General features: G+C 41.5%; 1 protein-coding gene across 1 annotated transcript; it reads left to right on the top strand.

Moving 5' to 3' along the window:
• Positions 1 to 172: 172 nt before the first annotated feature.
• On the top strand, positions 173 to 15,758 carry ehhadh (enoyl-CoA, hydratase/3-hydroxyacyl CoA dehydrogenase). Its single transcript, XM_049594717.1, has 7 exons — positions 173 to 431; positions 2,857 to 2,960; positions 4,170 to 4,339; positions 5,143 to 5,254; positions 5,802 to 5,906; positions 13,203 to 13,544; positions 13,945 to 15,758. Exons 1-7 carry the CDS (start codon positions 358 to 360, stop codon positions 15,195 to 15,197), a joined length of 2,160 nt encoding a protein of 719 aa, XP_049450674.1. The 5' UTR covers positions 173 to 357; the 3' UTR covers positions 15,198 to 15,758.
• Positions 15,759 to 16,080: the final 322 nt, after the last annotated feature.

Here is a 16,080-nt window from a genome sequence, read left to right as displayed (position 1 = left end):
ATTATTATTCTGTAATCACACTCTACATTCAGATAGCAGAATTAACGGTATATTATTAAATTAAGGGAGCAAGACAGCGTTTTGTTTTCTGATCGGCTCCACACCAAACGGGGGCGCTAATGCTCTGGGTCGTTGACATTAACCGCCAGTAGAAACCAGAAAAAGAGGCGACGAAGAAGACCGTTTGTAAACATGCCTGTATGGCGTAAAGTGTGACAAAGGTAATGCAGTCCTGTCAGTTAAAGTCTTGCCAGGTGAGGTGTGTTGACTGAACTTTGTCACTTTATTAAGTTACAAAGTTCAGGCAGCACAGTTAAAAGAAGTGCGATAACTTGCACTGTGTGGTCGGCAGCTTCCATGGCTCAACTAACGTATGTTTCGAGGTCGGTCGGCTTGATTACTCTCCAAAATCCGCCTGTCAACGCACTTAGGTGAGCCGAAGCCAAACTAACACAAGGCTGCAGAGCTTCTTAATACATGATTCATGATGTTCACACACAAGTTGTTTTATTTGTTGTGGGAGTTTACTGCGAATTCATATGTTGGGGGACTTTTCTAATCGTTGGAGATTAGGTATCCCACACAAAGCTGCACACTGGATAACTTTGTCAGAGAGAGTACCTTGATTTAACAACAGAGGAATATATTGTTTATAAGTTATATATATTTTTTTGCCAGAGGGTGGCGTCAGAGGAAAGGCTTTTCTTGCCTAAATTCTTTGTAAAGGAATTTAAGTAGTATATTAAATCAAGTAATAAGGTTTTGCAGTCCTTGTATTTTTCTTGAGCATCTTCATTTTATACTATTTTATACTTATATGCCACTACATTTCAGAGAGATATATTGTACTTTTGCTGCACCATGTTTATCTCATTTTACAGCAGCTATATGCATTGTTTGTCCAGCCATTTGAGATAATAGAATGCTGAAAATCTTCATACTGTTGTAAAAAACATGGTAGTTGCCAAGCAAAAAAAAATCATCCCGTAGAACAGTGGTCCCCAACTGGTCCAGCCAAGGGGTCCAGATTTCTCCTTAGAGTGCTTTCAGACCTAGGGTTCACTTGCTTTGGTCTGAATCAGGGTCAAATTTTGTTACAAAGTTGTATAATTTCCGTGCAGGAAAAATCCAGAAAGTAAACAAAACGTTGAAGAAGAGTACACTTGCAAGATAAATCTGACACTTTCTAATGTCACAATGGAGGGACAACTCTGTATAGGTTGACTTTAGCGCTGGTCATCGTGTACTGTATTGACTGCATTGTTCATTTTAGTCAAACCATACAGTTTGAAAAGGAGCAGCACAGGAGGAGGCGCATATTAATAATCCTCCGGGACTGTAACATGCTCATGCTTGTTTAACCCAAACAATGTGTAATGTGACAGCAGTTGGTTCAGATGGGTGCAGATTGTTCTTACCACAAACAAACCGCACCAGAGTTTGTTTGTAAGCTGACCGAGACCACTTCTTTAAGAAGGTCTCAGTCCGGTTTTGGTGCACACCCAAGTGTGCGATTGCTGTGTTTACACCTACCCAAATGAACTGCACTTAGGGGGCAAACAAACTTGAGTTTGATTGAACCGAATCAAACAAGGCAGGTGTGAAAGCACCCTTAGTCGTTAGTTCCAGGTGCACACATTTTAATACATTCAGCATCATACTTGTGTTTGGCCATGCAGTCAAGCTAGTTTGCTGTCTCTATTGAGTAGCTGTACGTTAGTCACTCACTCTACAGCATGAAACGGCACTTTAAAATAAAAGCTCTGTGCCGGAAATTCAGTATACTTAAAAATAAAGTGTGTTTTTTACAAACTTGATACATTTGCAAGTCACCTGCGGTCCATTCAGAATGGACCCGTGACCCACTTTTGTACCACGACCTACCAGTTGGGAACAACTGCTATCCTATTTTATATCGAACTGCTCTCCAACTGTCTTCATCATTCTGAAACCATAACACAAAAAATGTTGAGGATGACTAATTTTCACTCCTGCCACCTAAAAAGAGGCAAAAATTGTCTGATGTTACTGTTTTAAAATAAAACAATGTCAAGCAAATGTGGTTTTCAATACTCTGCAATTTGATATCAGGCCAAAAGAACAACATTTACTCAATTATAACAGATTTCTTTATGGAATAGCATAGGAGGAAACACTCTGGGCTGGAGCCTCAGAAGCCATCCGCTCGCTCCGTCACTGCCTTTTGCATGGTTGTAGATTGACAGAAAAATGTAGGCCCTTGACCTGCTATAATTCAGTGTTGCTGCTTTTGTGAAAATGAATAATTGATATCAACAAAGTGTCATAATATTGTTATGCTGTATGACGAGTACTTTAACTTTCGATTATTCAAGTAGATTTTGCAGATAATACTTCTTTACTTTTACTTAAGTAAAATCTTGAATGCAGGACTTTTACGTGTAGTATTATCGTATTTCTCACACATCTATCACTCAAGACTTCCTCATCGTCAAGGGGAAATTCCTTTTCCCAGCACTTTATACTATCACTTTTATACAAAGAAAGCCTGATGTGCCGGTCAGTGAGCAGCTCTACAGGAGCAGTTTGGGGTTAAAAGCCTTGCTCAATGGCTGCCTAGTCATGGTGATGAGGGAGGGGCACTTTTATCATAAAAATGTATCCTTAAGGCCACCACTGCCTGATTTTACAGAAAATATTCCGTATTTAATGTGTATCATGTTCTGAATAATGCATATCATTTGTGTGACGAACGATTGAAATGTCTGTGTTATCTTTTAAGTCAAACTAATAACATTTTGCAGGTTGATTACAAGGTAAACTCCAGCACTAGCATGTGTCCAGTATCCTTTAAAAGCATTTGTCTTTTTTATATAGTGCAGCGGTGAGGCAGGGCATTGTCGACACGGTGGAGAGAGCACTCAATGATCCGAAGGTGAAGTCCGTGGTCATCTGTGGCCAGAATGGAATCTTCTGCGGGGGTACAGATGTGTTTTCTTTTTTATTTTCCTGTAACTTTTCAATGGTGGCACAATCTCACATGAGTCATTTTCTTTGTTCCCTCCAGATATAAACTGTCGTCAGTGTGCCCTTAGAGATTTGACTGAGACAAGATTTTTGAAAATCTTTTGAAAAGGCAAAACCCCACGACTCTGTTTACAAAGAATGGCTGTATTTGGTCCCTTATCACACACTGTGCTGTCTTCCCCTCAGTGACTTTCATAATCTACAATAAATGAGTCTCTTTGCAATAAGCAATAAAAGAAATTGGATTTAAAGTTGAATTGGATTTAACTGGAATATCTGTATTTAGCACATTTGAAGCAAATTATTATTTCTTGTGTTAAAAATATACAAAGTGGCGTTAAACTGTACCACTTTCATTTGTTATATAACAGACTTTTCTAAACTAAAGTAGACTACAAGACTACAACTAGTGCAAAGCAAAACAGATTTCATACATTAGAATGTTATAATTCAAGGTGTTTATTTTCACTCCGGTTATATAAGAACAATCGTGTGAAATACCTCCGCTGGGAGGCTCCATTAAAGAAAAACTGTAAAGAGACGGCTTTAAATAGAACAATTTGTGTCATATTATGACGATTTGTGGGATACATTAAAGCATGGAAGCAGCCATAGAGGGAAGAAATGGTTTCATTTTTTAGGTATTTTTGCCTTAATTTGACAGATGACAGTTTAGAGGCAGATTTAAAATGGGGGAAGGAGAGAGGAGTAGGACAGGCAACAAAGGCCCCAAGACTGGAATTGAAATCGTGACGTTGCGGTTATAAGGCATGCATTGTAACCACCCACCCACCAAGGTCCTCCTTCCCTTGTTTCATATAAATTGAAACTGGATTTCATGCGAGCACAGCATTCATAAAAATACCTTCATGGGATGCAGGAATCATATCATGACAAAATCAAAAGTACATCACATACCAGGAGGCCTGTATATGATATTCTTCAACAGTTTGTGTGTTATTTAATAAAATAATGTACATGAACTACTGGAGAATATTTAAATGAGCCTCTTGGTGTGTGTTGATTCCCTCAAAGACACATCCAATAGCAAATAGTTTTGTGGTCTCAGATACATTTCATATCACAGTATATCATTTCTTTCTTGCAGTTCCAACCCGCCTGATAACGTCAACAATTTAAGTTTTTTTTTTTTTTTTTAACAGGGGCGGACATCACCGAGTTCCACAAAAACATGACCGGGCCTCCACTGGTACCGATGATCCACGCCATTGAGGCTATGAACAAGCCGGTTGTGGCAGCCATAGAAGGAAGTGCTTTGGGCGGAGGCCTCGAGGTGGCGCTGGGCTGTCATTATCGAATCGCACACTCTAAAGTTAGTTCATGCTTCAGATCTGTCTCTGTCTCTCTAATGTCAGTGTCAAGCTGCGCCAGTGTCTGACTGACACATGTTACTGTTGTCACTGTTGAATTGTTTTCAGTTATTGCATGTAGGGAGTAGGTGATCTGAGGGAGGACGAGGGGGATGCCATCCTGCTTGTTAGCAAAATGACCAAAATTCATCCCTGCTGTTAATCTGCCATCCCTCTGTACCCTCCGGGTCCAGACCCAGACCTATAAGTGATTTTGACAGTGTTTCTGTTTTAACCAGCACAGCATTTGTAGCACTGGTTTAATGACCAGGAAACTCACAGACCAAATGTGTTGTAAATCACCTCATGTGATACTATTTTAGCCACTCAAATCTGTGAGTTCCAACAACCATTGCGACTTGAGAGTGTGTGAGATAAACACACTGTGCTGTTGGAAGAACTTTGCCTTCAGGCAAACTGGTTGCGTCGAGGAAAAAGATAATGGTTTGGGTTAAAATCACACGATCTGTATCCGAAAGCGCTTTTTGGCAGACAGACCTAAAGGCTAACTTCTGCCATGTGCACACACAGGAGAGACAAGGCATGTCCTCATGTCCCCCCTGTTTAAAAATTAACAAATCGCCTACTGAAAATGGGACCAGATCATTTATGTTAGGTCAATAAAGAAAAACATGTTTTTGACATGGTTGAATTTTGTGATATAAAAGAGGATTTTTACCCCTCTAGGCCATGTAATATCTTATGGAAAACCCACTCTGTTCAGTGCTGTCCATCCATCAAACATTGTGCCTTTGTGTCCTTTCAGGCCAGACTGGGGCTTCCAGAGGTGACTCTGGGTCTGCTGCCAGGTGCAGGGGGAACCCAGCGTCTGCCAAGGCTCATTGGGGTCCCAGCTGCCTTGAGCCTCATCACCACAGGTAGAACCTCAGGTCAACCTTGCCTGACTGTTACAGAATTGATAGTTTAATAACTCTTTAAAGTATCAAACTATGAAATATCAATCAGTACATAGAGGTGACCATATGCAATAGTCTGTTCTTTTTACAGGGCTCTGTTTGTGCACCCACATGTTTTGTTTTTTAGTTGTGCTTCAAAGTGAACACAGCATACACATTTAAATGCTTTGTGTGCAGCTGCCATAATGTAGAGATTGGTAGTTTACTCTGATGACCAGCAGAGGTCAGCATGTGTTTAGTTTTAGTTTTTTAGATTTAGAAGCCTTTTCTATGCGAGTCTCTGCTCTGTTCTAAAATTTTCTAACCAAATCAGTTTAGGCAAACAGTAATTCTTCACCTTTTTATTTCTAAAAGACTATCTTTGTGTCATTGTTTGATCAATTTTAGAATCTAACAGGGGGTTTGCAGTTACACTGAATGCCTGGACAGCTTGTTATTCCTCATTTAATCATTTGAAATGTCACATGTCACCCAGACAGACCTTTGATGCCCTTCATGTCTCCCACAGGCCGCCATGTGACTGCCGCCGAGGCACTTCAACTTGGCATCGTGGATCAGGTTACTGATCACAACGCTGTGGACGCAGCTGTGAAGTTCGCCCAGAGTGTTGCAGGTGAGGCACGGAAAACAGATAGCACAAGGTTCCTGCTGGTACAAAATCCACTCACTCTTCACTGGTTTAAAAATGGACTCAGTGGAAGGAAGATAAATTCCTTCCAGAGCAGTTATTTTGGGCAAGTCCAACATCAAGAAGTGTCGACATGTAGGTTTGTGGAAGTCAAAGGAAGCAGAAAACACGGCAGGCAGATCCTCCGCCACAGAAGCCATAAATGTTTCATGGCTCTGTCAGATGTGCTCTGATGTCTTCACTGCTTTTGCTCTATTATTCAGAAGGGCGAAAAGGGACAAACTTTCCTAGAATATTAATAATGGGCCCTCGCCAGTCATTTAACAGGATGAGGATCTTTCCATGCACGTGAATCAGACTCATTTACCCACTGAATGGATTGCTAAAGTGTGCCATGTCCCTACAGTTTACTAGGAATGATTTCTCAGTCAGTGTAAAGGGTAACCTACTCAGATGTGTTATGTGCTACACTGTAATACTGGCAGACAACACTACTAGGCTCAGCTAAAAATTATAAATGATCTGTTTAAGATTGATTTATTGTGCATTTTTTTGACACGCTTCAATTTTCCACTGCTGCTTTTGTGTCGAGGATGATTTTATTCTTCAGAACAAATTAATAGCAGCTCTAATTTATTTATATTTTATTTTCATTTGAAAGGAATACTTCGACATTTTGGGAGATGCGCTTAATGGGTTTGTTGCAGAGAGTTAGATGAGAAAATCAATTCCACTCTCACACTAAAAAAATTACCACCAGCAGTTGATTATCGCAGTTTATACCAGCGATTCTCAACTGGTGGTCCGTGGACCCCCAGGGGGTCCCCAGAAGAATGGGGAATGGTTTATTTTCACACCCAATGTAAGTGAGTGTCATAAGAGTGACTATTCTGATCAAAGGTTTCACTTCCTCCACAGTAGTTTCCTAAACTGGTCTTAATCTAACAACCAAAATCGTATCAAATGGAGGTCCATGACCTAATGTTTATCAATCTAGGGGTCGTTGTCACAACAAAGGTCAAGAACCCCTGGCTTATATCATGCTCTGGGTGAATATCCGTCTCTGACTGGCTTCAGGGTGTCCATCCATCTGTGATGTAAGACATGTACTGAGTAGTTCCAGTGAAGCTGTCTGTTCACTGTTCTCATTTAATTCACTGTCTACATAGTATCAGCCTGTACCTAAAATGAGTTACCATAGCAACAGGGACGCAGTCAAAGCCTCTGTTTACAATTTATTTACAACACTGAGTGTAGTCCTTCGGTGCCTCATCCTCTGAACACCACAGGATGTGGACTGTAACACACAAGCTGCAAGAAGTAAACTGGCCCTCTGAATATACTGAGACTTGGTATCACATAAACGATCATCTCACATCTCATTCACTATTCAACTCGCTACTTCAGGCTGCGGCTGACAGTGACATTACACATGGCCTGTTGTTTGCTTGTGAACATCTCGATATTGATCAGGGGACATGGCTGGATAAGCAGCTAGTCCTGTTGTTAAACGTACTATCAAATTCAATTGACAATGTTATTGACTTTGAATCTTGCTAGCATAATGTTAGCCTTCTGGTAGGGTGGAATGATTATGACAAAATATCTAATTGCAGTCATTTTGACTGATATTGATATTTTGACATGATTTGTGATATCAGATGAAATTATAATTTTAACATTGTTGTTCTCAATTTTACTGAAAAACTAAAGGGGTGTGACTTTTGTGGAGATCTGTACCAAAGAAAGATGTTTTCTAAAGTCTGTAGAGCAGTGGTGTCCAAGTCATTTTAGTTCATGGGCCACATACAGTCCGATTTGATCAGAGGTGGGCTGGACCAGTAAAACCATGGTATAATATCCTATAAATAATAAACACCTCCAATTTTTCCCCCTGCTTTTTGTTTAAAGGAGTATATTTAAAAAACGTGAATCCAATTACGTGCACTGTGTAGCAACCTTGACCTCAACCACACCAAACTAAAGTGAAAGTAAAGAGCTATATTCTGGTCGGTTTGGAAAAGCTTCTGAAGCAGCATTTTACGTGACGAAAGCTACTCACTGTTTAACGCAATCCTGAAACCTGGCAACTCTTAGCCTTCAGAAGTGCATCACTATTAGGTGTGCAAGGTTATTCACTGGGCTGGATTGGGCCCTTTGGCTAGCTGGTTCTGGTCCCCGGGCCGTATGTTGGACACCCCTACTGTAGAGTGTGATGTGGAGGCCAGGACGTTGCTGCAGCATGACAATATTTAATTCAAAATGGTATTTTGACACACATTTTGCCTTTGACAAACTTTGCAGGAGGCCATATTGTGATTTTTTATAAGATTTTGGATTAATTGTTCAGCCCCACTTTCTGGGAAATAGCTGGGCCAAAGGGTTCTATGGGCTGAGTTCACTACAAATATCTCCCATCGCCAAGTCGTATGTACGGTTTGTCCTATTTACTGAAGCAGTGAACAACTATTCCATCACATAAGAACTTTATAGGATGGCAGTGATTGTTCAGGTATTAGTCAAACCCTCACCGGGGAAACTGAGTTATGGCTTGTCCCTTACTTAGTTTAGCTTAGTATAAAGATTAAAAGCAGTGGGAAACAACTAGTGTGGTTGGTTCTTCCCACAGTTGCCTACCACCACCTCTGATGCTCTCTAATTAACACATTATGTCTTTTTTTATCCATACAGAAGCCAAAATGTAAAAATAGCAAGTTGGTGGTTTGCAGGGACGTTACGTGCTGGACTATTTTGAACTAATACACATACCACCCACTCCTGTGTGTGGTTTTGTGTGTTGGCATTGTCAGATTACATGAGGGGAAGGTGTATTTTGTTCAGTCTTGTCTCAGCAGAGCTCTGGCTGTTCCACAGCTTTTGATTCTTCTGCATGAAATGAACATGGAAGATGTTTTCATGACTGCACTGTATGTCATTTTTAACTGTTTGTTGCTAGCTTACGTGGCAATGACAGCTCACTCCTAAGACATTTAAGGAAGTACGAAACCTGTTAGTTTGTGCCGAATGTTCCGCCTTTAGCAAACAATCTGACTACGTCTGTGCAAAATGTCAACAGCAAAACAACATTTCACAATCAAACGATGATTGCAGTCTTGTGCTTTTTACAAACGCTTTTTTTTTCCCCACACAACACTGCCAAGATGACTTTGAGTGGGTGAGAAAGTGAGTGTTGTTAGTAAAGCTGAGGCTTAGAGTGAGTCAGACAGAGAAGCCAACAGCATACAAGATGGGAGATTTGAGGAGATAGGAAGGAAATCTGTGGAGACTTTGACCGATACTCCAGTCTCGGGTTGATTAGCAGGGGTGTTAAGTGGAGACGGGAAATGTGTTTCTAAATTTACAAACAAAACGTGTGAATGTTTGTGACATTGAGATGCACGGCTGGTGAGTCAACCTGCGCAGAATAGACATAAAACAGTACACAGCAGTAAAGCTGGCACATGGGTATATATTTGGGCAAAAAGCAGTTTGTGCACTTAAATTGATGCATGTGTGGGCTCATACACACACACACTAACACATATACACACCCCACACATGCACAGATTCAAGTCTCTGCTGGTGACGAGATTAACTTTTTTACCCCAGTAGTTGCAACATCTGCCCGCTACATCTGTCAGGACGACCGGGCTTTCCACTCGCTGCACAACAAATCCATCGACACAGCCCAACCATTTACAGATTAACCACTGCAATAATGCCCTTCTAAAGTACATTGGAATCACATTGCACAGCCACACACAGCATCTCATTGACATTTCAGAATGGACTTTTAACTGACCTGAAACAACCCTCACCATCTATTCTTCCTCCGTGATGTATTGATACTGACTTTATTAGACAAAATTGTTAGTTATTGGACTAAGTGGAGATAACAGATCAGATGCGGCTGCTGTCCCTTTAAGCTTTGCCATGGTGACCCAGTTTCTGGCCCAGACCCACGGCTGAGTGTAATTCAGTAGAGCTGTGAAGGATTCTGACTACTGTCTCGTGTAATCATGTCAGAGGAGACAGGAATGGGAATTAAGATGCTTTTAACAAGGTTTTAGCGGAGTGGCCCTCCTCTTCACTCTCATTGTTCACAGGATTTAATCACTTCAGACAGGAAGTCTTATGTTGCAAAGTTTTTAGGCTCTAATAATAAATCTTCTCATGTAGTTTCACTCGGGAAATTGCTCCAGTAGTGTTACATTGCTAATGAGCCTGAGAATCACAAAAATTAAATTTCCCCCCTTTTGCTCTCAGATTTGGAAATTTACCAACCATTTTGCCCAGATTCAAATTGTTGCTTTTCATTTTCAGATTGGTGTTATTCAAGGTGAACTGTGACACTGGAGTCCCTCCAATTATGTTGGAAATGGTCTGTCAAATCACTCTGCTCTTAGAAGCTTCTGGGGTGTCTAGTGATTGAGTGGCCAATTATATGTAGACTGAGTGCTGGCTGACAAATTGGAGAAAGTGGGAAAAAATGGTACTAATGGAAACTAGGAAGCGCATTTCAGTTTAGAAAATAAAATTATGCAGGTGTACTTGTACAGAAATGTCATTCCAAAGTAAATTTTTGATTTGGCAAAAGTCAGAGAACTGTAAGTAGAAAGGTCATGAATTACCCTTACGAATCAGTCCGGGCTAAAGTGCTTCCATAAAGGTCAATTCAAGTTCAGTTAGACTAATTTAAAAAAGGTTCAAGTAGTCAAGATAATTGCGCGCACGCTGTTCCTAAGCAGCCCAAGAGGTTGTACATGGATCAAATCAATACACATGGCAACCAGCAGAGAGCTGGATGTTCACTATGTTTTCACTTTTAGACATCAACAACTTGAGAGGGGAGACAAGAATGTTCCTGCAGGTGAAAACTCAATTTAAAAATATTGCTCGGAATGGTAAGTATGCCTTTAGGCGATTTAAGGACTTAAAGGTCCAGTGTATAAGATTTAGGGAGATTTAGAGGCATCTAGCAGTGGGGATTGCAGAATGCAACCAGATGAAACATCTCCTGGTTCGATTTCCTTAAGTGTTCATTATTCAGGAAGTTTTCGCAGTTAGCTGATTTATCTGCAGAGGTCTCTTCTTTTCCAAAACAACAGACCAGGTGATTAAAACAGGTAGAAAACACTTTATCAAACAGTTTCATGTTACAAATCAGTGTTTCTCTGACGCCATTTGGCATGTCGCAGACAGGTCGGTAGCCCAGCACCTGCTAATCAGTGTTGCCAAGTCCACTTATTATAAGCGACTTTGGGCTTGTTTTTCTGTAAAGTCGCTTACAAATATAGGTAGTCGCGGGTTGCGTTTTTTTTTTTTGGGCTTGTCTCTAAAGCGTAGTTGCTTATTTGGGCTTGTTCCCAGCTCCATAATAAGTTGTCAAGCAGATATTTTCGATATGTTATTTAAACGTAGGATAGTTTGTCTTGCCTGTCCCCTCTGTCCCTCCCCTTTCTCCATACACACAGGAGACAGCAGAGTTTTTTTCCCACCCGCATCCTGCTTCTAATTGGCTCTGACTCTGATGGCAACGAGTACTAGCCAATCAGAGGCAGAGCAGGGTAATGTGTTTTTTTTCTGGTTAGGAAAACATCAGTCCTGTAACTAAAAGAAAAAAGTTAGATGAGTGCATAAAAAGCAATAATAAATAAAGAATTTGTGAATTCAGGATGATATTTATTTGTGTGTGCAAATTTTAATTATCAGAGGTTTACTGTGTATATAATGTACTTGGTACATCAGTATATATTTGATATCCCATCTGTTTTCTAATGTTGATTAATGTTAAAAGGTGGTTTAACTCCCTCTTGTAGTCATTGTCCTGAAGCTCAGGGGGGGAGAAAAATAAATAAACTTTGTACCGTGGGTACAGTTTTGCAAAACTGCACACAGTTTACTAATCTGTCCACATGGATGTAAATTGACTGTACCCACAGTTTTTCTCCTCCTCTCCAAATCAAACAGACCAGGTTATTAAAACTGATAAAAACACTGAATAAAGCACTTTCATGTTGTGTTTTTCCAACACTCTCGTCACGGAGGGGCTGCAAACTATGGTGGCCAATGCAAAGACACAAAGACGCAAATGGTCCCATGTAGAGCCAGTGTTAGGTTTGTCTGTTCTGGGCTACTGTACAAACATGGCAGTGCAACATGACATTTTTCGTACACGAGTACCTGCTTCCTATGTAGATATAAACCGCTCATTCTCAGGTAACAAAAACACAATTCTATTTTCAGGTGATTAGACACCAAAGAAAACATACTTTTTATAGCATATCCCATTTTTGCCAATATATCCCCCTAAATCCTTCACACTGACTGAACTTTTAACCAAAATCAACTTGATGCTAGAGCTGTCCAATCTCATGATGTTTCCATATAAACACATCTAAGTTTACTTTTTTGACACTGCTTTAAACATAACAAATGAAATTTTGAAATCTACCTTTACAACACAACAGTGTTGCTTACACGCAAGAGACGAGACGTCATCAGACATTGCCTCATACTGTTGAGTTAGTTAAGCAGCGATCTTGCTACAAATGGATACCTGTTGCTGAGCTCCTGTTTTGTTAGGGTTAGGGTTAACTCAACTCAACTCAACTCAACGCATGTGTGGCATTTGGTTACATGTAGTCTCCATTTTGTTCATGTATGAAAAGATAGTAGTCGTACAACCAGGCTTGGTAAGGTTGATGTCTCTGTAAGTAACATGAGCATTATGGAAATTCCAATAGCAGTGTTGCTGTGAGTTTTTGGCTGTCATCTTCTTCCACACTATCCAAGATACCACAACCAAGAAACATGGACCCAAACTGTTAAAAAGTATTAATCAGTACATAAAAGTATACATTTTTAAACATGCTTCCTGCTGGGAAAATATAGGAAACTTATTATGTAGCGTAAGCCTAAATGTTATATATCACATACTATAATAATGATAATTAAACATGTATGTAGGTTTATATGTTGTCATTTATCATTATGTAATTCATTCAATTTATTATTTATGTAAGGTGATTTTCAATAAACTTTAATTTTGTGACTGATAGTGGTCAATAAATTAAAATAATATGGCAGCACGCTAGGAAGTCACTGGTAAAATCATTGTTTCTTGTCAGGTCAGCAATACAGGAACTGTGGTTAAACTCAGGCTTAGCCTGACCTGGACCAGGTTAGTTTCCCAGCATAACTTGCCATAGAAACGTAACTTGAACTCTATTTTATGGAATGGGCCCCTGGAGTCATGTTTCTTCCATCTTTCTGTTTTAGGTCAGCCACTGGATTACCGTCGTATAAGTAACTATCCATGTCCATGCCCGTCTGATTTGGATGCTCTATTTGAGGACATGATGCAGAAGGTGCGTCAGAGTGCACGTGGAGCCATAGCACCAGTTGCATGTGTCCAGGCGGTGCGGGCGGCTGCCACCCTGCCATACACTCAGGGTATGGAGCGGGAGCAAGAGCTGATGGCCACTCTCTTCACCTCAGGCCAGGCCCGCGCCCTGCAGTACATCTTCTTTGCTCAGAGAGCTGCTGGCAAGTGGATGATGCCCAGTGGAGCCCGATGGGACACAAGCAAGCCCAGGCCCGTACATAAAGCAGCTGTCATTGGTAAGAGCTTTGGGCTTCCAATTTCTATTAGTCTGAGCTTTCAATAAACACATTGACTCATCAAGCTATCTGTGTGGCATCTCCAAATTCACGTTGCCTATGGAAACTAAGCCCTCAGTTATAGTTCGGCTGAGTGTAAATGGATGAACTCTCTCTTCCCTGCAGGGAGGATTGGATGTATGACAATCTGGATATGTGAAGCTCAGCAGCTTGTGCATTAAAATTGCAAGCTTTGGAAAAACTTTATGCTCCCAGGCCCAAACTAAACAGTCTAAGATTGTGTAGTATGCACAAAGAAGAATTCACTGTAATTTTTCTCTGTCAGAAATGTCTGTGATGTGTGTGACTGGTCATTCTGAGGTAATATTTCTGTAGTCACCATGTGATTTTGTCTGCAAAGGTCTCGGCACCATGGGGAGAGGCATAACAGTGGCCCTGGCCCAGACAGGGTTGTCTGTGGTTGCTGTGGAGACCCAAGAAAAGCAGTTAATGGAGGCAAAGCAGGAAGTATCTGGCATGTTGCAGCGAGGAGCTAAGAGACGTGGGGTGGCTCCTGCACTTGATAGGATCAGCTACAGCCAGAACATCCAGGCTGTAGCAGACGTTGACCTGGTCATCGAGGCTGTGTTTGAGAACATGGCCCTAAAGAAGAAAGTCTTCCAGCAGCTGTCTGCTGTTTGTAAACCAGGCACTTTCCTGTTCACCAACACCTCTACACTAGACGTGGATCAGCTGGCCTCTGAAACCTCCAACCCAGAGCTGGTGGTTGGGATGCATTTCTTTGCCCCAGCCCATGTCATGAAGCTGCTGGAGGTGGTGTATGGGCCACGGTCCTCTCCTCAAGCTGTGGCCACTGCCATGCAACTGGGAAAGAAAATGGGCAAAGCCAGTGTGGCAGTCGGCAACTGCCCTGGCTTTGTGGGGAACCGCATGCTGAAACCTTACATGAACCAAGCTTCCTTCCTGTTGGAGGAGGGAGCCACACCTGAGTTGGTAGATGGAGCGCTGGTGGAGTTTGGCTTTCCAATGGGTGCGTTCAGAATGTCTGACCTTTCTGGACTCGACGTAGCCTGGAAAATCAGGAAGGAAGAGGGGCTGGTGCAGCTTGGCATGGCATCAGGGCCGTCTGCTAGAATACGACATGGCTGCAGGTACAGCCCCCTGGGAGACCTGCTCTGTGAACGGGGACGGTTTGGCCAAAAATCAGGCCAAGGATGGTACCAGTATGACAAACCAGGAGGTCGAATTGCCAGATCTGATCCCTGGCTGCATAGGTTTCTGGAGGAGTACCGAGCCCAGCACAGCCTGGTGGCGCGCAACATAGACCAGCAGGAGGTGCTGGAGCGCTGCCTCTATTCTCTAATCAACGAGGGCTTCCGCATCCTGGAGGATGGAATAGCTGCAGGACCTGAAGACATCGATGTCATCTATGTCTTTGGCTATGGCTGGCCCAGGCACCGTGGAGGTCCCATGTTCTACGCCGGCATGGTGGGGCTTGCAAAGGTCCTGGAGAGGCTGGAGCACTACCACCAGGCTCACCCTGATGTACCCAGCCTGCAGCCCTGCGGCCTCCTCAGGAGGCTGGTGGCCAGTGGCAGCCCACCTGTCAACAAGTGGAGGGAAGTCATCAAGAAACTCCGCAGCCAGCTTTAAATCTGGAGATCATCAGCTTTAATCTCTTCATTCACTTTGATGATGAAGGTCTTACACTGTGATTAACTATTAATGAACTGCATTTACACAGGCTGATCTTTTTTCTTTTTCTATACTGTGATTATGGATGATATTCAAGGAGGCTGTTGTGCTTTCAGGGATTAATAATCATATCTCTGACTGTGGGCCGACACCAAGTTACCAGTTTATTCGTCAGGAATGTACAGTGTAATAAACTTCATCACATCAACTATAAACCAACACTTGTAGAGTTTCTGATGTTGACACTATCAGAGATGTTGATTCAGCTTACAAAACACTGATTGTACTGTATCATTTCTAATATTTCTAATATATCTTTTATTTTCTAATATTTACCTGTGTATGTAAATGGGTGTGGTCAAACTGCTAGAAACACTTGAAATAGGTGATTTCATTGAATGTCCTATATTAGGCTTGAATCATGTTTAATAAATGTTGGTACATTTAACTGTATGTACAATTTGTAATAATAAAAATATCTATTATCTGATGCCTTAATAAAAATCTGTTATATACTCATGTATAGACTTTCTGGTGATTTGTATTGTTTTTATTAACTTCAGATATTGTTTGGTTTGGTCAGGTTGTTGATGTGGCATCTCATTTGATGTGTTTCACCAGTCAAACCTTCTCTGGAGGAGAAAAAAGTGAAGACTGCTCTTCATGTGGTGTGTGTCTCTGGTTTCTGTTTTCCTGCTGACTCAGCTGCAGCGGTGACAGAGGAGAGCTGAGGGAGACACGCAGCGCTAAACTGCTTTTATATAAATCAATGGCTCACTCCCAAAGAAATCTCACGCCCCAGCAATGGGTCGATGTTGGGGTTGCCATCTAGCGGCGGCTG

The sequence above is a fragment of the Epinephelus fuscoguttatus genome, linkage group LG13 (assembly GCF_011397635.1).
Source record: "Epinephelus fuscoguttatus linkage group LG13, E.fuscoguttatus.final_Chr_v1".
Lineage (NCBI taxonomy): Eukaryota > Metazoa > Chordata > Actinopteri > Perciformes > Serranidae > Epinephelus > Epinephelus fuscoguttatus.
This window is presented reverse-complemented; position numbering and strand designations above follow the sequence as displayed.